This window comes from Buteo buteo, chromosome 15 (genome assembly GCF_964188355.1).
Source record: "Buteo buteo chromosome 15, bButBut1.hap1.1, whole genome shotgun sequence".
NCBI classification, from domain to species: Eukaryota; Metazoa; Chordata; class Aves; order Accipitriformes; family Accipitridae; genus Buteo; species Buteo buteo.
Genome location: NC_134185.1, coordinates 4970034 through 4995530, shown reverse-complemented (window position 1 = coordinate 4995530; position 25497 = coordinate 4970034). Strand labels below are relative to the sequence as shown.

At 40.0% G+C, this 25497-nt stretch overlaps 1 protein-coding gene across 2 annotated transcripts; it reads left to right on the top strand.

The window, feature by feature from the left end:
• The first annotated feature begins 1327 nt into the window (after positions 1-1327).
• On the top strand, positions 1328-22383 carry ASRGL1 (asparaginase and isoaspartyl peptidase 1). Of its 2 annotated transcripts, none has more exons than XM_075046443.1 (7): positions 1328-1614; positions 2844-3086; positions 6581-6723; positions 11800-11954; positions 16144-16262; positions 18210-18320; positions 20966-22383. In XM_075046443.1, exons 2-7 carry the CDS (start codon positions 2900-2902, stop codon positions 21199-21201), a joined length of 951 nt encoding a protein of 316 aa, XP_074902544.1. In that variant the 5' UTR covers positions 1328-1614; positions 2844-2899; the 3' UTR covers positions 21202-22383. The 2 variants fall into 2 exon arrangements, with proteins under 2 accessions (XP_074902544.1, XP_074902543.1); XM_075046442.1 differs by having other exon boundaries at positions 1330-1574.
• Positions 22384-25497: the final 3114 nt, after the last annotated feature.

Genomic DNA, 25497 nt, shown 5'->3' with positions numbered 1-25497 from the left:
TACTTTCCAGTAAGTTCTGAGATGCTTTACAGCATTTTTAAAAGAACAAATGATTTGACCACAATGGCCAATGCAGTGGCCGAAGAGGGCTTAAGGTAGAAAAATTGATGTCAAAACTGATTATTCCAGTTCTATCAAGTGAAAGGCTTGTTTTGTTGAATTGTAACAACATTAGATTAATATTAAAATTTCAAATTAAGGTTACTATATAAATTTAGTGTTCAGCTGTCCATGCAAACAATTGAAATAATTCTTCTAAACTATTTAATCTAACTAGTATCAGTTTCCTGTTTTGACATTGCCTCTGAAAGCAAGATAAATATTCTATAAAAACAAGCAGTACTCTCAAGTAATTCACATACAAAATTTAAATTCCTCTTTGTCAATCCTATTGGTGACAATGAAACAACATCTAGAGTAGTCCCTTTTGATTAAACCACACTAATTCATTTTAAACCAACCTTCAGGATCAAAACAGATCTTAAATTGAGTGAGCGCACATTGCCATAAATCCTTGTCCTTTTGCACAGGCATGTCACCTCGACTCCTCGCGTGGCCACAGCAGCCTGCGTTCGCTGGCCTCCCTGCACCTTTGCCTAGAGCAACTACATGGAGAAAAAAGAAGAAAAGAGGTGGTAAGCCAAGCAGGAATGGTCAAGGAAGAAGGCTGGCTGCTTTCTGGGTAGAGTTTGTATAAATTTTGAGATAACTTTGTTTATCTTTTTTACTGCAAAGGTAAGGAACTTTGGATTTTATTTTTTTTTTTAATGAACTCTATTTTACAAGTATTTTTCCTTTTCAGGAAGAACTTTTTTTAGTAGCTCTTTTTATAGCAAACAACTGTTTGTCCCACCAGCAGCCTATAATTAAAACAATATCAATAATAAAGAGCAAGCTTACTTCTTGCCTTCACTGTCTATTCGGGATCCGCGCGGCCGCGTACAGCTTATCCTCACCCGGCCTGTGCCAACCTGAGGGCAGGCTGGGACCCGCCATGTCTACCACAGCCCCTACAGCCTCTTTCGACTTCACATCCCACAGCCCGACCTCTGGGAATGGGAACAGCCCGGCCTGGACAGAGGAGAGGGCACACGGGACATGCGGTTGGATTTCGTTTTGGGGGAGAGGTGCCATTTTTCTCACGGAACTGGAGGTGAAACCAGGCTGTGGTGGGTGACGAGGTGGTGTCACGATGCAGCTATCGCCTTCCACAGCGCGGCAGCCTGCTGCCGGAGAACCCGCTTCCCTCCCGCCTTCCTGTCGCTGAGGGGGGAACGAAGCCGATAAGGGCACGATTCGGCGCTACCCGCTGCCAGGCAGCCCGGGGCCGGGCCCCCGCCAAGGCGGGGGGGGGTGTGTGTGGCTGTGTGGTGGCGGCGAACGCCCGGGCACGAACGGCAGCGTGCCGCCATTTTAACTACGGGCGTCTCTCACCGCGGCTGCGAGCGCCATGTCTGCTGAGGGCGGCTGCCCGTCCCCTGCGGCTGGGCCCGCCCCGTGCTACCGCCGGCACCCTCCCGGGTAGAGCGTCCGCTGGGCCGCCGCGGGTTTGCTGTGGGGACGGGGCGCTGCAGGTGGGCTCCGAGGCCGCGCTCTCGCTCTCCGCCGGGGCGGGTGAGGCTGAGCGGGCGCGGGGGCGCCGGGAGCGGGCGGGCGGGCGGGCAGCCCGGCGGGGTGCGGGCTGGGCCCGCCCCGCGGTGAGGTGAGGCGAGGCGAGGCGCCGCCGGGATGCACGGCAGGGTTTGGTCCGCGGCTGAGGAGAGCCGGCGCCGAGTTCCTCCTCTGACCCTGGTGGAGGGACGAGCGTAGCTGCCGATTGAAATTAAAAAAAAAAAAAAAAAAAAAAAAAACACAACACCAAAAAAAACCTGGCAAGGCCTCGCTTACGGGATCCTGGGTGAAAATTGAGACGTTTCTGCCCCACCGGGGGCTGTAACACCCGAACAGCACGGGCCGGGTCTTCATCTGGTGGGTTCCCGCTGCCATCTTGGTGAGCGGCCCCGAGAGCAAGTGCCGCTCCTGAGGGAGCGGGCTGTCGGTAGTCCGGGACTACCGAGAGGCTCGTGTCTAAAGGGTTGGCACGTAGGACGAGGGAAGGGTGGTTGGATTTTGTTCTTCACAGCCTCCAAAAATAGCTGGCCCTGAGAAACCATTTTCACGTGGAGACTTTCCTCTGCGAGGTGCCCTAGATTTCTGTGGGAGATGAGGCTGCTTCTCCTTTGCCTTTTTCTGGAAGCAAAAACGTGATTGCTAGTACCAAAGATGCATAGCAACGCTCTCTTCTGCTCGCAGGAGGCCATGAGCAGTAACAACAAACCATTTGCTGCCAGGTTTGAACACCTTGTTTTCCTGCACGAAGCACAAAGTTTTGCAAGAGGTCAGAGGTTTAAAGTCCAGGCAGTAGAGCTGGTTGAGCTGTTAACTTGGGTCAGGTCAGTCACTTTATCACTGGTTATATTACTGTACTCGAACAATGGGGCTACCCATCTAACAAGAAGAGCAGTTAGCAGGATCAAGGGTTACTCAGATGCTTGTTTCTGTATAACTTGTAATGTCACCAGGCCAGGTTCATGCTAAACCATAAGACTATAGAGTAATTCAGGCTGGAAGGGGCCTTCAGAGGCCACCTGGCCCAGCCCCCTGCCCAAAGCAGGGCTGACCTCAGTTGCATTAAGTTGCCTGCGGCCTTCTCCAGTCTAGACTTCAATTAGGACCTCCTTTGTGTGAGTACTGAAAGATAAAATGGCTGCAGTCAAGCTGACTGTATCTGTTAATGAACCTGCAGGTCTTTCTCTCTCCATGTAGAAGGGGGCACATGCTAAAGGCTTTTCTTTCCAAAACAGGCTAAATACGAGTAACCTGTGTGTGCAGCTGAAAGCCTTGTGAGGAATTTGGCAGGATGAAGCCTGTCATTGTGGTGCATGGTGGAGCTGGCCGGATCTTTAAAGAACGAGAAGAAGGAAGTCGTGCTGGTGTTGTAAGAGCTGCGCTGCGAGGTTATGGTATCCTGAAACGGGGAGGCAGTGCCTTAGATGCAGTTGAAGAGGCAGTACGATCAATGGAAGATGATCCTCATTTTAATGCAGGTAATTTTTCAAGAATTAAGTGGGTTTAGAATCATCATGTATTTCAAGTGTTTTGCCCTGATGCTTCTGAAAATGCCGGCTTGCATTTTCTTTGAATTATGCACATTGCAGTGGAGTAAATAGTGGTGTCACAAAATAATTTATTTTTCTGTATAATAAAATAGCATGGTATGTACCATAGTTTCTCATGAGTACACTTAGGCAGATGAGTTACTCTTTTCTCATTTTTCAGTGTTTTATACCTGCCATTTCATTCTTGTGGTGCTGTATTACTTTTCTGTAAATCCTTTCCCATTACTGTGCTATGTATTCAGTTTTAAGACATGGACTCCTTAATGGAGGATATGTTTAGTTAACATTCATGTTTAAGGCACTTGAATATAGCTTGCAGCAATGTTTAAGCCTTAACGCTTGACCTTTACTATTGCCACAGGAATACTGTTCTTGGGGATTTTAGGTGTTTTTCTCTTAAGTAATGCTTGCAATTAGTAATTTTGTAAATAATAATACAGATATAATGCAGTAATGGTATACGAGTCATGAATTTTTACAGTAAGGGTTCATAACTGGATTTCCTAATGATTAATGTTAATGTCAATAGTTGAATATTTTTCTCCTCTTTGTATGACCTCAAATTTATTATTTTAATGAATTTCAGTGAAAATATTTCTCCACCTCCACCAAGGTATGTCAGGAATGAACATGGAAAGACAGACCTGTCAGTGATTTAGATAACATAGGTATTGGTTATGCGCACACTTAGTTTGCAGAGATTCTCTTGTTCCTTCTCACCTTGTAATTGAGAGCAGGGGAGAGCTTTTACTTCATATGAAACTTCCAGTGTTTTGTTATTGACTTGGGTTGAATATCTTGATTTTTAAAGGATTCAAGGTGAAATCATTAAGTGGACTTACAGGTGTGATGTGTACTATTGTATAATTAACATCAGGGTGGCATTCTCTCATTTAATTTTTACTTCACTGGACTTGAGCCTTAAGCCCTTGTTCAGGTTTGTGCTGATCTAAATGGCAAGTAGTCTGGTAATCACTTACAGATACATCTAATTGTGTTAACACTCATTAGATACAGCTGCTCTCAGTAGCTGGTGAAAATGAGCTGAAAGCTATGTGAAGAGGGCCCTGATTGGAGTGGCTGTTTAAAACTCACTGTGTGGTATTTATCTTTGTAAAAGAAAATCAGTTTTACTGTAATATTTTCTAGGAAAACACAGACATTGCTAAGAGACAACAGTAAATATTGGGAAGAATGGGCATAACCATCAAGTTGTGTACTTTTTTTGAATGATGGGGTTTACCCCTGCTGTGTAGATGCATCTTGATGTAAGCTTTGGTGGAGGGGCTCAGAAGCTATACTGTTGGCTAAAGCTGCCATTTTAGTGACTTGTGTAGCGTCGTGAAGTCATCAAGTTCTGCTTGTGGTGAGGAAGTGGCCTTGATTATATTTCCTTCGTGGGATCTCTTTGACTAGCAGTATTAACTAGCTTGGTGTGAATACTCCAGGTAGAAGAACTGTTATGATAGTGATCCTTGCACACTTTCCTCCTCAGCCCTTGCAGGACAGAGGACAGATCTACAGGACAGATCTATCTACTTGTAGATAGAGGGAATTGGAGTACTCCTCTCAGTACCCCTGCTGCGATTTGGCTGATGTCAGACACCTTCAATATTTGTGTCCCTTTAGATTTTCTGTCTTCTGTTGTCTCTCTGGTTTTTTTCCTGCCCTTTGCTTCACAAGTGAGCCAAACTTTTTTTTTTTTCCAGTGCTGCTGCCAATGGGTACCATGGCCTCAGAGACAGGTAGTCCTTATCCATCATCCTGGAAGGCAGGTGAAAAGGCAGTCTGTAACCATAGAAGGAAGGATTCATCCTATCTCAGATAACCTGAAGTTTAGTATCTAGTCTTGCCGTGGTGTACAGACTTTCACGGTGGTCAGTGGAATGAGAAAGGGTGGCTATACAGCTCTCTGAGGCAAGTGGGATGAATTGTTCTTGGAGGGCACCTGTCTCCCTTCACCAACTGTAAAAAGAGGCTTTTGTAGGAAGCGGCCTTTGACTACAGGAACTGTTTGCAACTGTTTTCTGCTCAGGAAATTTTAGGAAATCCTAAAATGTATTCAAGAGAGATGTCCAGTAGACATAGGCTACTACTATTGCAGTGATGAAGGGGGCTGGTAGAGCTTCCCCTGGAACCATGGTTCTGGTCACTGATACTTGGAATGGGGTTACCCTAGTTCTAGTGGGAGTTTCGTGATCATGGGCTAGAGAGCCTACCTTGTCAAAGGAAGCTAAAAGAGTATGGCAGGGTTTATCGAAGAAAACGAGGAAGACTTATTCCTTACACCAGCATAAAGGAGAAGCTGGAGGAATGATGTTAACATGGGTGGCACAAGGCAGTTACCTGTAAGGTCTCTACAGGTCAGTGTAGTCTAGATATTAACATGTTGTGAATGGTGCAGGACTGAACTCTGGAATAGCTTATGCAGTCGGAGAGGAGCAAAAAATAACTTTTTGGGGGTGTGTCTGTGTGGCAGGGGGAGTTTTGGAGACAACAGAAATAAAAAAACCTGGTTTAGCTCTGTACAATATTCAAGTCTTTTCTACCTAAGCTACTGTGTAACTGCCATGATTTGTTTTGGTTTTTTTAACTTCTTTTTAGGTTTAGTCTTCTCCATCCTTATTAGCAAGGCTTGTGCACTTGATGACTTACAACTGATTATTCCTGTGTGATACAGTTATTGGCATTATTTAAAAAAAAACCCTACTATTTGCATTATCTCATTTTGTATCTCATTAATTTTCAATTAGGCTAGTAATAGCACCAGTAATTATAGAAGAAAATAACTACCCGACATTTTATTACTTAATTTTTTATTTTTTTTTAATTCCTTAATCTAGTGTTTTTTATGTGGTAATGAAGAACTTGTTATTTCAAGCTTTTGTTACAGTAGTGAGTGAACACTTTTATTCTGCTCTGTCAATTTTGGCAGTTTCTTGGAATGCTATGTGACGTTAATCTGTTGATAGGATTGACCACTGTGCTATTTTGTTGGGTTATATTGTATCCTCCTTTGGAAGAACTGTAAAGGTAAAATAGTTTTATGCGCACTTGAAGTGATCTGGGGGATGAAGAATTGTGTTCATGATTGTTTGTCATTTTAACTCTCATACCTAGTGTATCATTTTGGATGGGATTGGAAGTGTGTGTTTCATCTTATAAAGCTCAGATTTAAAGTAAGCGTTGTACCCTGTGAGACTGCTGTTAATGGTTGGATTTTTGTGGTTATACTCAGCAGTGTTTCTGCTGTTTTGTTTGTATGCAGGAGATACTTTCAATAAGTCAGACAACAAACTGGGAAAGAGAAATTTTGCTTGATGAGACCTAATGATTGAATCACGTGATCGTTAGCTCTTAAAGACTTTCTTCTTTTTCCTTTCTCCCTGATTTTTTTTTTTTTTTTTTTTTTTTGTCTTTAGGCTGTGGATCTGTTCTAAATGAAAAAGGTGAAGTAGAAATGGATGCCATTATCATGGATGGAAAAACTTTAGACTCTGGAGCAGTATCTGCAGTTAAATGTATAGCAAACCCAATAAAACTTGCTCGACTTGTCATGGAAAAGGTATGCTGAATATGTACTTGAATATGAAACATTTTTTCCCTTAGAACTTCATCCGGTATATTGATACACCTTAATGATGTTTGTGTAGCACTTTGAAGCAGGAAAAAATGGAGAAATACATGGTAGTGTTCAGAAACTATGGTCATGACCCTGAAGAACTTTTATTTTAAGGGGTTTTGAGAGGTATTTATTAAAAATAGCGTTCTAAGGAAATGTAAGTTCTGCCATGCAATTGGAAGCTCAAGGAGAAATTGGCATACACGTTGATCTGTATCTTCACAGCTGGTGTTCAAGATTTTAGGGTTGGTTTTGTTCACTTGTTTTTTGAAGAGCTTTTATGCTGGCCCTGAATTTTCTGCTTGATCTTGCAAGATTAAAGTTGGATAATTTACTGGTGACTTTGCAATGACATGGAACTGAATTAAATGACCCAGTAACATATTTGGCCATGTAATGTGGTCTTACATTGTTCTAGTCAGCCTCCTCCGTTGTGACCTAATCAGATACCTTAGTGCAAAGTCATGGTCTTCCAGCAGTAGAAGATAACATTAGCACTATGTGATGGTGACAGATTTTCCAAGAGAATCAAACTTACCAGGGCAGCAAATGATTATTACTTGACTTCTGACGTAAAGTTGATGCCGCTCTGCTCCACTAAGAAGTTATTCTAGTATCTTCCACAGCACACTTCTCTCATTTTTCAGAAGTGGTGCAACTGGTATGGTTCAGGATGGAGTAGGTTATTTATGTGGTACGTGCATCTGTTTTACCGTTACTAGACTGTGACAGGGATCAAAAAGTTTGTACTGTCTTTGGAGTTTACATTTTTTATCCTGCTAGTGCATCTGCACTGTTGTTGAAAAGGGTTCATGTTTGCAGAAACACTTATTAACAAACAGCATTTATGTTTCTTTAACCTTTCAAAGTGACTTTTGAGAAATCAAAACCTCTTTTGGTGATCTGTAAAGATGATTGAAATGTAATTTGTCCTCAACAGCCTCCAAAGAAGATAAGAATTATTTTTGCCCTTAATTGGAGGGTGGTTCTGCTTTCAAAATCAGTCTAGTACATCCACTAGAAGACAATGTTAAAACTTGCAATGAATAAGCTTTTTGTTCCTTCATATTGGTTTTGTTCTGTCATTTGGCTAGAACAAATGAATAGGTATAGCTGGTAGGCAGCTTCACAAGATGAAATTTTTTAAAATTTGAGAATCTAAGTGGAGAGTTGGGGGAGAGATGTTTTCTAGCGTGTTGGGGGAATGTTTTTTGTGGGTTGTTTTTTGTTTTTTTTCCTGTAGATAACATCTTTTAATACCCATTGTTCAGTTCATATTCCAGAATCACTTTTTTTTTGTCTTCTCCGTGACAAAATCCCATTTAAGTTGACAAGAATAAAGTCAGAATACCACTGTTGGTTTTTGAGAACATAACTTTCCAAAGTGTTTTTTTAAAAACCAAAAAAAACAAAACCAAAAAACCCTCTCTTTTGTCTTTCTTGTCTGTTATAAGGTCTTTCTCATCATTGTATGGTGCTTCTGGTGTTCAAAAATGTTGAGGCTAAATTTGAAAGGAAAACATAAAATTGAACTATACAGGACCAAGTACAATGGCGTAGCTCTAAAACCATGAAATTTTGTGGTAAAGTGTGTTACTCTTTGCCCAGATGCAAAAAAATTCTGTGTAGATGACAAAGTTCAAATGTAAATTTTGGCCTAAATTGCTTGATATATCTTGAGGTGAATTTCTGCTGCTTCTCCATCAGGTATTGTAAATGGGAATACCAACTGATGTTACTCTTCTGTTCATCTTGGACAGGAATTCTGGGACATCAAGCCAGGCTATTTCACAGTACACTTCAGAGTGTATTTTGTTTTGTTTTACTGTGCATAATTAAAAATATTTTCAACTCTGTGACCCATGGGTAATAAGAGTAGTTTTCCTGGGGTCCTAAGCATGTTAGGATGCTTATTTCCCAGTGGTTTTGAGATGCCTGACTGCCTTAAGGATTTTTGAAACATAGAGCTCCCAAAACCAAACAAACCCAAAAAACCCTCCCCACCTGCTTGTAATTTTCTGTATTTCCGTTACTATTCTGGAACAATATGGGCTCCATCTGGTGGCCAGAGTGGCTCTTCTAGGTTGTTATTGCGCACATTTACCCTGTGTGCTGTCACATTCTCACTGGGCTCAAATATGTCCAAATCCATGGGATTGAAGAAAGGAGGGCAGCAGAATAATTTCCATTCGTTATTTACTATGCTGTTGAACACGGCAGCCTCTAGAGATGGAAGGCTTTTAGTACCTTAAGTAATTCAACAAATCCTTGAGAAAGCAGTTCAATTCCTGTTATGTAGTGAACAAAAATAGAATGATACATTGAAATGGCACTTTTGTTTTGTTTTTGAATGGGGCATGTAATCCCCCTCAGCTTCAACACTTCATTAGGTGGGCATCTTGTGAACATTAGAGCACTGATTCATTGGTATGCATGAACCGTGTATATGTTTTCCCCTACTATATCATCCAGCCCTTTACATTAGACAGAGGAGAATTTAGCTTAGAACATAGACTTCTCAAGGCAAAGGTGCAAATTTTTGCTATGCTCTGCACACTGCCAGGGTTGTTAAATAAAGAACAGTGATGGTCTGAATTTCAGGCCAGCTGCAGAAATTTGGGGGATTTTCTCTTTCCTGTTTCCCATGAAATTAACTAAACTTGCCAACATTTGTTGTTTGTTAGTAAGATCTCTAGAATCCTGTATTTATTTTTTTGTCCTCTTGGATTACTTTGTATAAATGTGTCCCAGAAAAATTAGGCACTTAAGAAAGTTAGCAAACTTATTCATGAAACTGTTGAAGAAGGATGACACAGAAAAATGTGCTTTTGGGTTGTTTGGCAATGTTCTACCAGCTCTTTTGATTGGTAAGATATGTTGAAAAGAAAAAAAAAATCAAATGCGCCTTAAGATACCTTCTTTTCAGTGAGGACTGAAAAAAAAACCCAACCCCAAACCAAACAAAAAACCCCTGTCATAGAAGCTTATTTCTCTATGTGCAAGTATTTCTTGTTTGCGCAGCTCAGGAAGGTGGGTATGTTATCAGAACCTGCATATGGGAGGGAACCCTTTGAAAAAGTTTTAAGAAATAACTTCCATTTTTTACAATAAAACTTTTTGGTTTTAAACTTATTTAAAGGACGATATAGAGTCTTAATTGCTGAAGAAAGCAAGTGATGAAGGACACAGCCTTCTGATACATTGAACTTTTATTTTGACTTTATCTGTATTTCCTAAAAAAAACCAACCAAACAAACAAAAAAACCCTACCAAAACCCCAAACCAATTTGAATTACTGGGTTGTGTGCTTCTGGTGGTTTGGTGGCAATGGCAGAGGGGGGCAGTATTGCACAAAGAAGTTGGCTTTCAAGTGGAAGAAACCTAGCTTTGTTAGAAATAGGTAGGTCATACTGTCTGGTAACATCACTCAGCATGTAAGCCTGTTGTCCACTCTTTCACATATACAGAGGACTTTTCCCTTGTAAGCCTTCTTGTTCCCTAAAGCAATAGTCTTACGAATTGAAGGCTTAATTTGTCAATAAAAAGGCATTTAAATTTTCAAAAATGTCTGATGTCAGGGCCACAACATCAGGAATGTTTCTAAAGTGTAGTCACATTTCCCACTTCTGTAACTATCTGAAGGGGTTAGTGCAGAGGCTTTAATAAGCTTAAGTAGAGATCAGTGTCCGTGGTTTGGGAAGGAGTTTGGCTGGAATCCTTTAAAACAATGCAGTATTATGGGTTGGTCACGGTAGTGATTGCTTGTCATTGCTTTAGAAATCAACAGAAGTTGATGGTCTGCAACATCTTAAAAGTCTGAAGCTTTGAGAGTGTAAATGTCCTGAGGAATGCAGCATGTCACAGAAATACCCAACCTCTGGCATCCTCGCTTCAGTCTGAGAGCCGAGTATGTGCCGCTTTGGTGCCCTGCAAGGCTCTGCAGGCCTGCAGCCTCCAGCATCACGTGGTTGTATTTTTTGGACCTCACCTGGTACCTGTGTGCTGTGCTGCTGCACGGACATAAAAGCTTGCTTGAAGTTAGGTGCTGTGCTCTGAAATGACTCCGTACGGTATAGTCAGACCACCACTCCTCCAAAACCCTCCCGGGCTTTGATGAGCAATTAACAGCAGTGTAGTGGTCCAAGAAGTTGATGCTTATTTTTGGAAACAGATGTAAAAAAAAAAAAAAAAAATTAAAAAAAAAATCGGATTTTAGAGGTCCTACTAAAGTATAAGGATTAATGAAACAAATTTATCTGGGAAGTTTCTCTAAAACGTGAATTAACCAAGCTGTACAGACTTTGAAGCATGGATTTAACTAAGGTGGTTGACTTAAAATCTGGTCTAAGTGCTTTGCTAAATAAAGGAATCAAAATAGAGCTTCTGCAAATGTTAGAAGAGAGCAAACATTTTTCGGTCAAACCTGTTAGAACAGTATTCCATTCTTGAATTTGAAATTCTGGGTCTGTAACAGTAGCAGCTAGTTGAAGGAAATACTTAAAATAAAATGGTTGAGCTGATGTTAAGAAACACTTCAGTGCATGATATTTACATTTTTTGGTTATTGTACTCTTACGAGGTGTAATACCTTCAAACAGAACAGGAATTTATTTACCATTCTTTCCTTCTGAGTAAAATCCTTCTAGATCTCTTAGTTAACTGGACGAAACAGTTTAGTTAAGTAGTGATTTGATGATTGACTGGAAACAGTACAAGGAAGTTGCATGCAAATTAGCAAAAGAGCAAGTTTACCAATTTTTCCTTCTCCCATTATAAGTATTAAATAGATAATTGCAATTCTCTTCTACTAATGATGAAAGTTTGTGTTTTGGAGAGCTGAAAATTTTTTCAGGTAGTGGAAGAGGATGTAGGCATAGAAATCTAGAAAGTTTAAAAATAAAACAAAATTTGGAATTTTCTTTGTGTGGATACTTCTAAAAATAAAGAGTGCTTGTACAAAACTGCTCAGTACAAGACCAAACAAGAATTGTCAGTGAATCTCCTGTCTGTCTTCTGCAGACAAAGCACATGCTGCTGACTGACCGTGGTGCACACCTCTTTGCTCAGACCATGGGTATTCCTGAGACTCCAGGGGAGAAACTCATAACCGAGAGATCCCGGGAGAGATGGAAGAAGAACCTTGAGCCAGATTCCAACCCTGAAGAGTTTCAGAAGTAGGGTTTTTGTAAAATATTTTTTCTTTTTAAATTCAGGTAATTTAATTTATGCTATCAGTTTAAAAAAAACCAAACAAACCAAAGCTTGAAAGCCTGTATGCAGACTTGAGAATACTTCAGTTCCAGGTATTACATGGTTTGATACAGTCTTCACAGTATGTCCTCAGTGAAAGTAATGAAAAATCAAACTTTCAGTGAATTTGCTCAAGTGTAAGTGACTGGAACAAACTTGAACAGGCTTGTTGATGCTTAAGATTGTCAGTCACTTTGACATAGCATAGGTTTTGTGGCATTAATGGAGAACAAGGTTAGAACTTGTTATTGTTCTTAAAATCACCAGTTGTAGAAGTTTATCGAGCCAGGCATCACTTTGTATAGTTCTTTTCCATGAAGGAACTGTGATTCTAAAATATCTTCAGTCCACATTTTAAAACGAGTCCATGAAAAAAAAAATACAAAATTAATAAAGCTGATCTTGGTTAAGTAGATGATCAGATGTGTCTTTAAAGTGGATTAGGTAGTTAAATGACATCAGATTTTGACTAGTAACTCCTCCTGAGTGCTGATTGTGGCTTTTGGTTATTGTAGATAGGAATGACAAAATTGACCAAGAAGTTTGGTGTAATGGTTGGTGTGAAGAGGGATACTACCAGATGGTATTGCACAACAGAAAAACGAAAGTCACTTGAAAAATAAGCAAGTCTCATATAAAGTAAAGAGGAAGGTGAGGTGGACAGGAAAGGAAGCAAAATCATCAAATTTCAAAAATGGTTTTTATGCCTGTGAGGTAGGCATAAATACTAAATTGTTTTGAGCTTCCATTTGTATGTTAATGGTTGTGGCATAGGAAAGCACTGTATTATATTATATAAATGCTGTATTACATGTTGTTCATCTGTTCTGTGAAACAGTAGTAATGAGAGAAGCAGAGCTGAAGAATTAGTAGATCAAAAGGAGGAAATTTCTTCTGTGGGCATCTTTAATTAAAGTCCATGAAATGAGGCTATAAACTACAAGCTATATGTTACTGTCAGTAAATTGCTAGAAGGAAAAACAAATTCATGAGGCAAGTGTAAATATGGTCTTGTAAACAAAGCAAAGTTGTTCCTTGACCATAAGGTCTCAGTCGTAGTTCATCTTGTATCCAAAAGAAGTTTTCTTTTGATCCACGGTCTGTCCAAGGACTGTGTGGTGTTATAATTAGTTATGAAGGATTAGAGGATGGTGTAGCCCCTCCTGCCACTTGGTCTCCTGAATATATAAGTTGGAATGGCATGGCTTCTGAGTCTCCATTCATTCTTTATAATTGCTTAATTTTTTTTTTTCTTGTAACAGTGTTAGGTAACTTCAGTTTCAGCATTGTCTTGTTCTGAAATATCTGATAATAGAAGGCTTGTGTATTTTTGAAGGGCTCAAGACTTTTTCCTGTCTTAGCCATGCTGTTCTTTTTCTGACAGCCAGTGCCCAAAACATCAGCACAAATTTGCAAAGTTGAAAACCGATCTTTTTTTATGCAAGCCCATTTGTTCCTGTATCACATGTGGAATGTTCTTTTTCCTGTTATGTCCACAGTGATTATGCAGAAACTTGCCTGGGGCGAACAGACAGAAGGTGAAGTAGTGTTAGTCAGAGGCAAGATAATACCAGATCACACTGGGAATTCGAAGGTTGGTGTGTACTTTGCTTCCAGTCCTCTGGTCCTAACAAAGTTGGAAACCTTGGGGGTTCACAGCTTTCCAAGCCAAGTTTGCTGTTTCCAGAAGAGAGACCTTTCTCTTCTGCTGGTTAGAAGCCTGCATTCATTTATGCTAAAAGCTTATGATTCCATTGCACTTACGACAAGGCGTCTTGTACACATTTTGCTGAGAATAGGATGTGGTTTGTTTTATCTTCAGTCTCTCACTCCAAAGATTCTGACCATACCTTTGTCAAGAAGGCTGGAGATTGCCTGAGAACCCCTCAGAAAGGCAGTTGAGTCTGGCCATAAGGTAGTAAATCTGTGAATCACAGTGCAAGAGTAACTCGAGGAGGTATTAATTAACAAGGGCCCTGACAGCAATCGACAGAAAACGCTACTATTGATGCAGGGCTAAGAGACAAAATAGCAGATGCCTTATTAGTTGAATGGGGGTAGAATAAGTACCTGTAACTTCATGAGTACTGGATAATGAAAGATTTAGACAAAAGGCAATGAACAAATCCAACTGATCCATTCTGTGTCACAGTCTGTGCAGTATAAGAATAATTCTTGATTGAACAAAATCATTATTGCTAATAGCATCCTCTGGTATACTGCAGGTACTTGTTGAGGTTCTTGCTACTGTCACTAACGAACAATAGAGAGATAGTTATAATATGGTATCTCTACTTAGTTTGCCTGCCTTGGTGATGTTTCTGAGTCAACTAGCTATGCAACAGATTGTTTATATCTTCTTTGCCTTTGTTCTGAAGATGAACAAAGAAAATATGTGACACTGAAGCAATAAAAAAGTTTAAACGGACAGTAAGAAATATAGTGTAGTTGTCTGTTTGCTCCACGGCAGATAAGGTATGTCAGACGCATTCACTTTGTTATTTATTGCCAGTTGAGCTTTTGTACCAAAACAGATAGCTGCTGCGTATGTGATTTGTGCACTTTCATTATTCTCACAATTGCTTAAGGTAAATACATACTTAGGAAAATGTATGTCTGGATGCACCTTTCTTAAGTTCTCAGGAGGATCTAACTTTAGTTGGTTGAAAGGTGCCACATGAGTGTGCAAGGGAGTACTGAATTTACTAATATTCTTTTCAGCAAATCATTTGTAACAGATGGATGGGTGGGAAGCCCATCTGCACCATCATATCAGTTTGAGTTGAGGTCCGTCTCCACATAAATGTCAGAGCAGTTTGTAAGGCCTGTGATTCATCAGTCAACTTTGAATTGCTGTGAATGAAGTGTAGGGACTGACAGTATGATATTTTACATCAGCAGCAGGGAACAGGAAGTTACTTCTCTGAGAAATTGACTGTGGGTTTCATGGTACACAAGGACTCTGTCTGACTTAATTAGCTTAGATTTTGTGGGGCTATAGAAAGACCCTCACCAGTGGCCAAGCAACTTCCAAAGATATTCCTGTTCCAGTCTCCTGTTGAGCAGTTCCTTGAAGGATTGTTACAATTTCTTTTCCTGTGTGGAGGGATTTAAATTTTTTTGGTATACCTCTCCTAGCTAGATACTGTTTTATGTTACTGCATGAATTGCCAAGATTGGAATATGGGGACACCCAAAACTGTTGCTTCTCAGTAATGTCTTGCTTCTCAGTACAGCAACAGTTACAGTAAGTTAAAATAGCCTTTTTTTTTTCTGAGTATGAATACATGTGTATATTTTAAGCAGCCTATTATATATGACTTTTCTGTGCTGAAGAAATAAAGCAATAGTTGAAACTTCTATTTTCTTCAGTGCATGAAGATTTTTAAGCTGATGTGTGGTTTCAACAGATTCTACGGGCCAAGTGATTTAAACCTCAAGATTGCGTAGCTACAGAGTACAAAGATGAAAATTTGTATTAATGATGGTTTGTGAACAATACTAGTTGAAAGGCACATAAATAACTTTTTTTTTTTTTTGGTGGCATTCAAACATTTAGGAGAATAAGGAAGAGGAAAGAGGAGGAACAGGAAGGAAATGATTCAGTGCATGCATAACATTACTGTCCTTTTCTGTATTCACTTGTTTACGTGCATTGTCATTAATAATTCCGGTTAACCTCCTGTTGAGACAGTGGAGACAATTCTTGCATCTTTGAGTTGCTATTTAGGGGAAAGTTGTGTTTCAGGTGTGTCACAGCCAAAAAACTACTCCAGAACTATGATAGCTAAAAATATTTCTGCCCTGCATGCTTTTGTTTCGTGGGTTTTTGCCTCCCCAAATCAAAGTTTCTATGCTACAAAGATAAAGAAGTCATGGGGGGAGATGAAAAAAAATTGAGTGTTTTCTACTCTATTAAATATAAAGCTATGAGAATTGTTGCATATATTGCTTGTTGGTTTTGTAATGAGAAGCATGGTAAAAAATAGCTTTATGATGAGCAGTAATTTTTTTGCAGTAATCTTTTTTAAAGTTACCTGGAAAAGAAATGCAACATGCTTTGGCAGGTATGCTTTAATTCTATCTAATTTTGTGAACTGTTTTTCTTGGCAGAGACCTTGGAACAGTCGGTGCTGTTGCTATAGACAGTGAAGGAAATGTAGCTTGTGCAACATCCACTGGAGGACTCTCTAATAAACTGATTGGCCGTGTTGGTGACACAGCATGCATAGGTATGGGGTCTTGCCTCTCTTTTTTGGGAGGTATCTTATTGAAAGAAAGAAAAAAAGAAAGAAAAAAAGTATTGCACAGTCTCCTTTTCATTTGTGAAATGAAACATAAATACTGGTACATCTGAAATGGAGGTCTAACATTCAAATGTATCAAAGCTGAAGCTCCTTAACACAATGTGGAGATTGCAAGTAAGGATTGGGAGTAGAGGTGTAGTGCTGTCATTATCATAATCCAACACTTTTCTGTCTGGAAAATGGGGATGGGAATTCCTTTTTTCTGTCCTTTCCTGAATGCTAACATCATTTTTTTTTTTTCTGTTTCCTTTCTGTTCATTCTGATAAAACTCTCCTTTTGTATTTCTGTGCTTACAGCTAAGTGAAAAAATGTAGCCTGTTCCATACTAAGATGCTATTTTCTTGGTACTTAAGGAAGTAGGTATAATTGTAATTACTGTTCATTATAGGAGTGAGCCAATTTTGTAAAATGACTGGCAACTTTGAGTAAATTCCTGTTCTTAGAGAGCCCTGATAAGACTGCTTCAGAGCCTAATAGATGCGGTGTGGAATAAAGGAAATATTTTAAGAGATCTCTTATCCAAGTATAAAGAGACATTTGAAATCCTTTCCACAGACTTCCTCCTCTCATGGGACAGACTTGCCATTTGATTGCTTCAGAGTTCTACCATACAGTTGGGATTTAAAAAGTAATTATTTTTAGTAAAACATGTTCCAAACTCAAATAGCACTGCTCTTGGCAGTACATGATTATTATAAAACTAATACTAACTTTCTCTTGCACCCTAAGTTGCTGTGTTTTGGTACCTTCTGCATGCATTTTGACAATGATTTTCAGCTTCGTTTCTGACTGCAGCCTTCTGACTGCAAACACCCTTCTCTTGTGTAGATCATGTTCAGGGCTCCTATAGTATGGGACGTAGGTCTGTGAAGGACAAGTGAACCTGGGCACTCTTGAGCATATTTCTTGCAACTTTTGCTCTTAGTAGACATCTGCAGGATTGGATACAGAAATGCTAGCTGTCCTTTTAAATATTACAGCCTTTTGAAAGGGGGCTTTGACAGACTGATTGTGGCAGTGTTTTTCCATGTGTAAATCGGGTTCCATTGAAAGGGTCTGATCTGATCAAGAAAGTACAGAAGGGAAGAAACTTTCATTGCTCTTCTGTGCTGCTTTCCCCTCCCCCAGTACCTTGTTTATAATGCTGTGGTATGTTCCTCCCCAGCTCCTGGGAAATATTTTTCTTAGGAGATGTGCTAGAAACATGGGTGTTGAGCAAGCGGAAGCTTGATGGTGAGCAGGGTGTGGAATATGCCAGCAAAACAAGGATGGGAGGAAAAAAAAGCGGGGGTGGGGGGAGCACGTTCAACAGAAGAAACACTGCTTGTGGTGAGGATTGCAGGATCCTTCGGGGGTGCTTCGTGATGCTTCACTAGAGCCCAGGCTCTTCAAATCTCTTACCTGCTTTTTCTGTTGCGGATAAGTTCCCCTCAAACTTGGTAAATTCACCAATGCCCTCACAAGATCTTCCTTCATATCTTCTCAATTGGTAATGTTGTATGACCTGGCACTCTGCATCCCATCACTAGTTTGCTGATGCTCAATATACCGTCCCTTCCTGTTCTGGAAGATACTTTTGCCTATCCCTGCTGCTTCTGCTTCTTGTACCACAAGCAGATCACTAGTCTTCTAGCTCTCTCAACTTGGCAACTGACTTCATCCAGCTCTTGTTGCTCTCTCTCATGTTTTTTACTTTTCAAACTGATGCAGAAATGAGAAAGAAGTTTGTTACTGACACTTTGCTCCCAGATGTGCGCAGAACTGCCGGCCCTTTAGGAAGAAATGTTCAGTACCAATTTTAAACAATGCAGAGCTTGCAGATTGTATTACAGAATATTGCTGCCTTTTTTTTTTTTTTCCTCTCTGAAAAGGAAGTGGAGGTTATGCTGATAACCACTCCGGTGCCGCTTCAACCACAGGACATGGAGAGAGCATTATGAAAGTGGTCTTAGCCCGACTGATCCTCTATCACATGGAGCAAGGTATATTCCAAACTTCCTGTGAGCTGAAATAATGAGGCTACGAAACGTTGCCTAATGGCAGGTTTCAGTTTATGTACTATCATCCTAGAACGGTTGTCAGAAGAGTTGTTCCCAGGGTTATGTGGATGGGTCACCTCTCTTTAAAAACGAAATGAAGTACTAAAGTATTAATAAATCTAAAATAGCCTTAAGTGTACAGAAATATCTATGCTGCTTGATGTTTAATCATGCTTTAGATTAATGTAGGTTGGAAGACATTATTGTCTACTTTTGTTTAACTGAAGTTCTCTTTAATAATTTTTTCCCAGTTTTAAACTGAAATTTTGTGAACAAAGCAACAGAGAACAAGTAAAAGGAAGATATGTTTAAGGAAGCAGTAGAGGAGGGCTAGAGATAGATAATCAGAGCTGAAATAAGGAAAGCATAGGGTATCACCTTTCTAATAAACTGTAAAGGTCTTTATTTTAACAACTCTGATTATAGAAGCAGAAATGCTTTTAAGATGTTTTAACTATGATTTAAATTTTCATTTTGTTTTGGAAAATATACTAAACTGACTGGGTGGGTATGTGGTAAACAGCTGACACAGTATGTCTTATGTGACTGTAATATAATCTGACTGTGAGATGACCCTTTGGAGCTTTACCTTCATGAGTTAGCCTGTCATCTAACCCCTTGATTATATTACAGCCTGTAAACATAGCCAGACAACATACTTCTATTGCATGCAGTTGAAGAACTGTTAATATAGATATCACCATTATTTTTAGAAAGCCATAGCTTTTGGGCAGTACAGTGTAGCTTGCTTTGAGATCAACTGAAGTGGAAATAGTTGGAAAACTTTCAATTTACATTTTCATTGGAGAAGCAGTAAGTAGAGAGACAAGTAACAGCTGACAATATTTTTGTTACACTTTATAGAGCTGTTTGCATATAATGGGTGCATTTCTCCGTAAATCTCTTGGCTAATGTGATAGTTTCAGCATAAAATACAACCTACAGATTGTTTCCCAAAGCTCTAACACATTATGATCTCCCCTTACTCTCTCTGTTATGTCCCTAGCTATTCAATTTGTGACTGGCCTTCTAAGCTCTATTTAGTCTAAACTGTGTAAACCAGTTTCTTCTCTGGCTTGAAGTTAACTGCATTGCAAAACCTATGCGCTGACAGCAGTTACCTGGCTTGTGATCAATCAGTATGAAAGGCAAATGAGGCTCAAATTAAAAAGTTTTTTAGAAGAAGAAAATGAACCCACATGTGTGCATGTTTAATTGGTTTGCACTTGTTCACCCTGCCCATGCTTGCTCTACCTTCATTCATCCTGCCCAGAAGTATAACTCAGCTGCCAGGAAAATACGTCAGCAATAGACTTCGCCCCCCTCCACGTTTCCATGAAGGCACTGAAAACAAACCCTCAAGTTACTGTAACTTTTTGAGTCCTTGGACGGTCAACTGAAGGTGCATATTTAATAATAACTACAGAGTTCTTTCATAATTCTGTTCATCTATTCAGTAATTCGCATAGTAAATATCTTCTTTTGGACCAGCGTTGTGAAACTTACTTTCATATTTCAGGAGTGAATTGCTTTGCCAGTCTTAACAGCTGTTGGAATCTCTGTCTTATGGTGGCAGCTGTTGTCTTGATGAAAAATCAAACAGTGAAATGCTGACCCTTTGAAGTCAGTGCCACTGACTTGAATAGTCACAGTGTCACTCGTAATGTCAGAGAAAGGAGCTTTATCCTGTCAGTCACCAGTTCTGTGAATAATTCTGACTCTGCTGGTTTTGTTTGGTTTTAACTCAAAATTTGGAGGGAAGGCATGAAGGTCAGGTTTTGTTCTGCAGTCTAAGCTGCATAACATTACTGATGGTATATATCTTAGAACAATTAGGCTGAGCCAACTGCATTCCTGAATATACATTCAAACTTGTAGTGAACAAATATTCTGCAGCCATTACAGACTTGTGTGTATGATGTAGACATTAACTTTGTTTTATTTAGAAAATAGTCCTGTTAATATGAATTAAGTGTAATGAAAAGATAAAGTTGCTTTGCTGGTCCTTTCTCATGTGTAGTAGGTTGAGTCCTCATCTTGCCTGATACTTTCAGAAGTTTCAGGAAGAGTAATGCTTGATGTCTGCTTTTGATAAATTATGACAGTGTGAAGTACATGCTTTGAGCTCCATTGCAGCCAGTGGACTTGGAACATAGATGATGATTGAAATTTTTGATTGCTTTAACGTGTTTTTTTCCAAATTGTAAATGCTTTAGACCTACCTTGTGACAAACCTTTGATGGAATGCGTGCAGATTGGCATTTTTCCCTTCAAATGATGGCATAAGAAATGCTGTGTCTTGAACATAGAGTCGATGAGTTAGTCTATATCAAACACTGAAACTAAATTACAATCTGAAGCTATTTAAATCCTGTCTTTGTAGCAGCACCATACCATAGCAGCTATTAGCATCTGTCCAGGGCCTTCCTATAAACAGTTCCTTTGCTACATTGGAAATTTCTTGCTGATTTAGTTGAAGGAGTAATTAGATTTGGCTGGCTCCATGGGGAGGGGTGAAACTTGAAGGGAATTTTAAAACTTATTTCAAGACAGACACCATGAAGTTATCTTGTTCTTCCTTGTTTCAGGACTGTCACCAGAGATGGCTGCTGACACTGCATTAGACTACATGAAGACACGAGTTGGGGGCTTGGGGGGTGTCATTGTTGTTAACAATTCAGGAGAGTGGGCAGCAAGGTTCTCCACCAAGCAGATGTCCTGGGCTACTGTAAAGGATGACCAGCTGCATTATGGGATTTATGCTGGGGAGAGGCATACAAAATCTGTTGATGAAGCACTTACATTGGAAAGTGAGGGATTCTGAGGATGAAGAAATATCGACTGAGGTAGAACGGAGATTTCCAGGTTTTGCTGGAGGACAATGACAGTTGATCATCTTTCTGAAAGACCTGTACTCTTTTGATTGGTTCACTGACATTGCCACATTTACAGTCAAAATGAAATTTGGGCATAGCTCTTCAGCGGTCATGGATATATGTGTAGTGTTTATTAATACCTTTGGGAAGTTGTGAGAAAGAGAATGGTCAGTAGGTTTCCTGGTCACCATGCCTGAATCCTACATTAAAGGGAGCCTAAGTTTCTGTATTAGAGGAACTCCTTTCCATGCCCATTCTCAGAGACTGCTGCCAGGATGATTTCAGAGATTAATACCTCTTAATTAAAAACTTAATTTTGAAAATTGCATTGCTCTCCAGTCATCCCATGATAACAAAATGCTGTCAGTGAAATACCGCCAAACAGCAGTGAAGAGTTAAGACTATGTCATTGTCACAGGCTTGATGTAACTGTCAGGGGAAATAATGAAGTAAAGAAAATAACTTTTCTCCAGACATGGGAAACATGGTGTTTCTAAGGAGTCCTATTTTATTCCATTCATTGGCATCAGACCTACAATTAAAAACCAGACACCACAACAAAGTAGGCTACAATATTTCGAAGTATATGTGGATAGTTAACAGGAAAGATATTATTGACTTAGTATCTGGAGTAGTAATAAAGAAAGTCATGATTTGAATAAATATAAATAAACCAGCAATCTTTACTACTCAAATACAAAGGTGAATAGGCACCTTTTAAGTCTAAACATGAGATGGAGATTAACTGGAAAAATAATTATCTAAAATCAAGTGATAAAAGCAAGCTGTACTAAAACAAATAAAACTGCCTCTTAACAAGCTTCTTGTCTGAAACGTTTTCTGGAGAGGTTTTCTTTTTAAAAAAGAATTGATGTTCTGCATTACCTTTAATACAGTTTCTTCATTAAGGTTTTGTAGTTTTAAAAGAAAGACCAAAATTTCTTTTCCCTGTTTTCTGACTTAACTACATAATTTTTTTGTGTTAAAACTGTGTAATAATTTTATGGATTTTAGCTGGCAACTAGGTTTCTTCTGCGGACAGATTTGTAGTTAAAACTGCATGCCATCATACTGTGGAATGTTCCCTTTACAAGATAACCCAAATAAACATAGCAAAAATCTTAAATCATAGCGTGAAACTACTCATACCTGTGTCCCAACTACAATAAGCTGTGTTATTGAGTTGGTTCAGACAGAATGGTAGGGTTGCCAAGGCTGTCTAACCTGCTCTCTGCTTTGATCTGTGGTTTATTAGATGCTGCAGATGACTGGATGTGGACAGTGATGGTTCAAGAGCAGATGGTTCATTCGAGACATAACCATGGAGTGCTCATGTACTTTGTCCACAGGAGATGATGTAGCAAATGGCTACTGTCTGATCATCAGAAGTTTATGAAACAATAACAGTATTTAAGATGTGCTCATCTGTAGGGAGAAGTAGTTGTCTTCTGAGTAAAAAGTAATTCATTTCCCTTTCTCTGCATGAGATAACAATCTTACACGGCCAGACTGTTCTCTGGGAAAAAAAGCAGTATCGCCTTAGCTTCATTTCCAGAATATCAAGGCAATCGAGATTTTTGTGGTCAAGATTCTGCTTTGTTTACCTCACCTGTCCCTAGTCCAAGATCAAATTCGGGACAGGCAATAGAAAATACGATCTTTGTGAGTTCTGCCAAATTGCACTTTGCAGCATTATTGTCATGAAATTGCTCAATGATTATTTTTTTTTAATGAAAAAGAATCAAACTTGAAGGATGTTTTTTAGAGCTAAATGGTGCTAGGTAGGCATGGATGTAGGCTGTACACAAGAAGAATACAAATATCTTATCTTATAGCTGCTTTATCAGATTAAAGACTCCATAGAGGGCATATTCCTAAGTAACCATTCCTTTGCTTGAAGTAGCTGGAGGGAGGAGTGCTTAACCCACTGTTGCTGCAACACCTGGTGTATCATCTTTGTCAAGCTCTGGTTTTGTTGTTTTCTGAGTGGATGCAGGCCTGTTCTGGTCATGCTCCAAGTTAACCAAAACCCTAGTGATGGTTAGTGTAGCAGCAAGTGTAAGCTAATACACCTGCTGGGTGGTTTGTTGGCAAGGGTTTGGCACTACGCTAACCTGGACAGTTGGCTTTTGGTTAGCTTTGAATATGTTCACACCATCAACCACAGCAGCAGTACAGATACGATCTCAGGGCTGTCAGAAGGAATAGTAAATGGTTACTGTGGTTAATTCACCTCAGCTGTGCTCAGGAACATAACGTAATAAATTGCTGGCACTTAACAAAGAGCATTATCCTATATAGGCTCTTCTGTCGCTCATCAGCAGACTAGCTGGGCACCGTCCAACAGTGCATTAAGCAGTGTGACTACCATCTGGTCTGTATGATTTGTTCTGTCTCACCCGCTCCTTGGTAGCGTGCTCTATATTCCTTTCTCGTGCAAAAGTATCTGGTTTTCAAAAACATGCTTGTGCTGTTACGCCTTTCTACTTCACATGGGGCTGGGAATGAGGAACTGTGCCTTGCATATGGATTGATGACGTTTGATAATCCTTAGGCTGGAGTTTGCTCCGCAGTTCAAATGATGGCAGCTCAGGCAAAGCACTGGGACCAGCGGTCAGGGCTACGTGCTTTTCGTCCAGCTAGCTGACCAAGTCAATGCTCCTCGGAAAGGTATGCGATTTCCTCACCTAATCTGGAGAGCAGGTAGATCTGTTCTAGGACAGTGTTCCCCTTTCTGCTAAGAAGGGGGGATGGTAGCAAATGGTCAGGGATGGGATAGGCCTAACTTCCAAAGAAAGTGGAGAGCTGGGGATTGAACAGTTATTTTTCTTCTCTCTACCCTTCCTGTCATGTTCTTCAGCTAGAACAGGGCAAGACACTGTTGCTGATGATGTGAGAAGTTGCTGGTGTTGCACAGGGCTACCTAAGTTTTTAATACGCTTACATGCCCCCTGCCCTTTAAGAATATTGAGAAATTACCCTTTATAAGGGCTTTAATTTAACAGCTTTTATAATTATAAGTACGGTTGAAAGACGCTGAACTTCAGGGGGATACTGACAGCAGGACGGGAAGTTGTGTGCCACTGCCATGCACTGCTGCTGGAAATGAGCCTCTAATCCAAATGGCTGTGACCTGGATATCAAAGAAGGAAAATTGGGGTCTGTTGCCAAGAAACTGAGTGTCCTTGGCATGTAGCAAAGCAGCAACAGAGTTTTAATTATCTAATTAAAGTGTGGCATCCCGTTATTTTATATCATTTAGAAAGCCAGTTGTGGGTGTTGTCCTGTTTCTTTGTTGCTACTCTGTAGAAAGGGTCCCTGACCCGAGCAGGTAGCCGCGATGGGCATGCGTATCAAAGCCAAGATGTTAACAAAAGCAGCAGTCATTGACTTTGCTCATATGTTGTTAGTTCTGTGCAGGTTTTCCTTCTTAATCTTTGCAAGTTGTAAGTAATTAAAAATTGTTCTGTGGGAGATGTAGGACGTGTTTGGAAATTTCGGGTTATTTTTTTCCAGTGTTCTACTTTGTCCTACATTTCAGCTCTGTGTCTCTGGGGTGGTTTTCATTGACTTTGAAATCTATCTTGGCAAAGTTTAATGGCACTCACTGTTTTGCTTGTTTCTCTTCTGGTCTGCTTTTCCTTTGATATGCTCTGATAAATATTTGCTGTGGGACAGGTTTCAGTCTTGGTTACGTCAGTATAAATGAAAAGCACAGTCACTGAAGTCCATGATTACACTAGAGGAAGTGAAATCGGACGTGGGCTCGCCTGTCCGAAGCCGGTAGCTCTGTAAGTATTGAAACAGCCTTTGCTAACGAGGGAGAGAAAAGGAAGAGGACAGAGAGCCTGCTGCGGGGAGTCACTGCCTGAGACAGGACTCTGGTCTCTGGCAATGTCAGGGTGAAGATCATGCCCGGGGAAATAGTTAAATATGCGCACTAGGAAATAAATAAGTGTCAAATGATTCACATAAAAGAATTTTAAGATCGTACAGATAGGGCAAGCAATGAGTCATTTTGGTTTAGACATGTAAGCCATGAAGGAGGGGAATCTCATTTTCCTTTCCACTGCACCCCTCACACTTCGTTTATTGGGGGCACATAGATACCCCACAACCTTTGTGTAAATGAGCTTTGCCAGCCCTGGTTGCATGTGCTTTGACTTGAATTATTTTTGACATTCTTGCCTTTTGGCCTTTAAAATTCTCCTTGGTTAGAGCGAGTCTTGTTTTCTCGCAGTTCC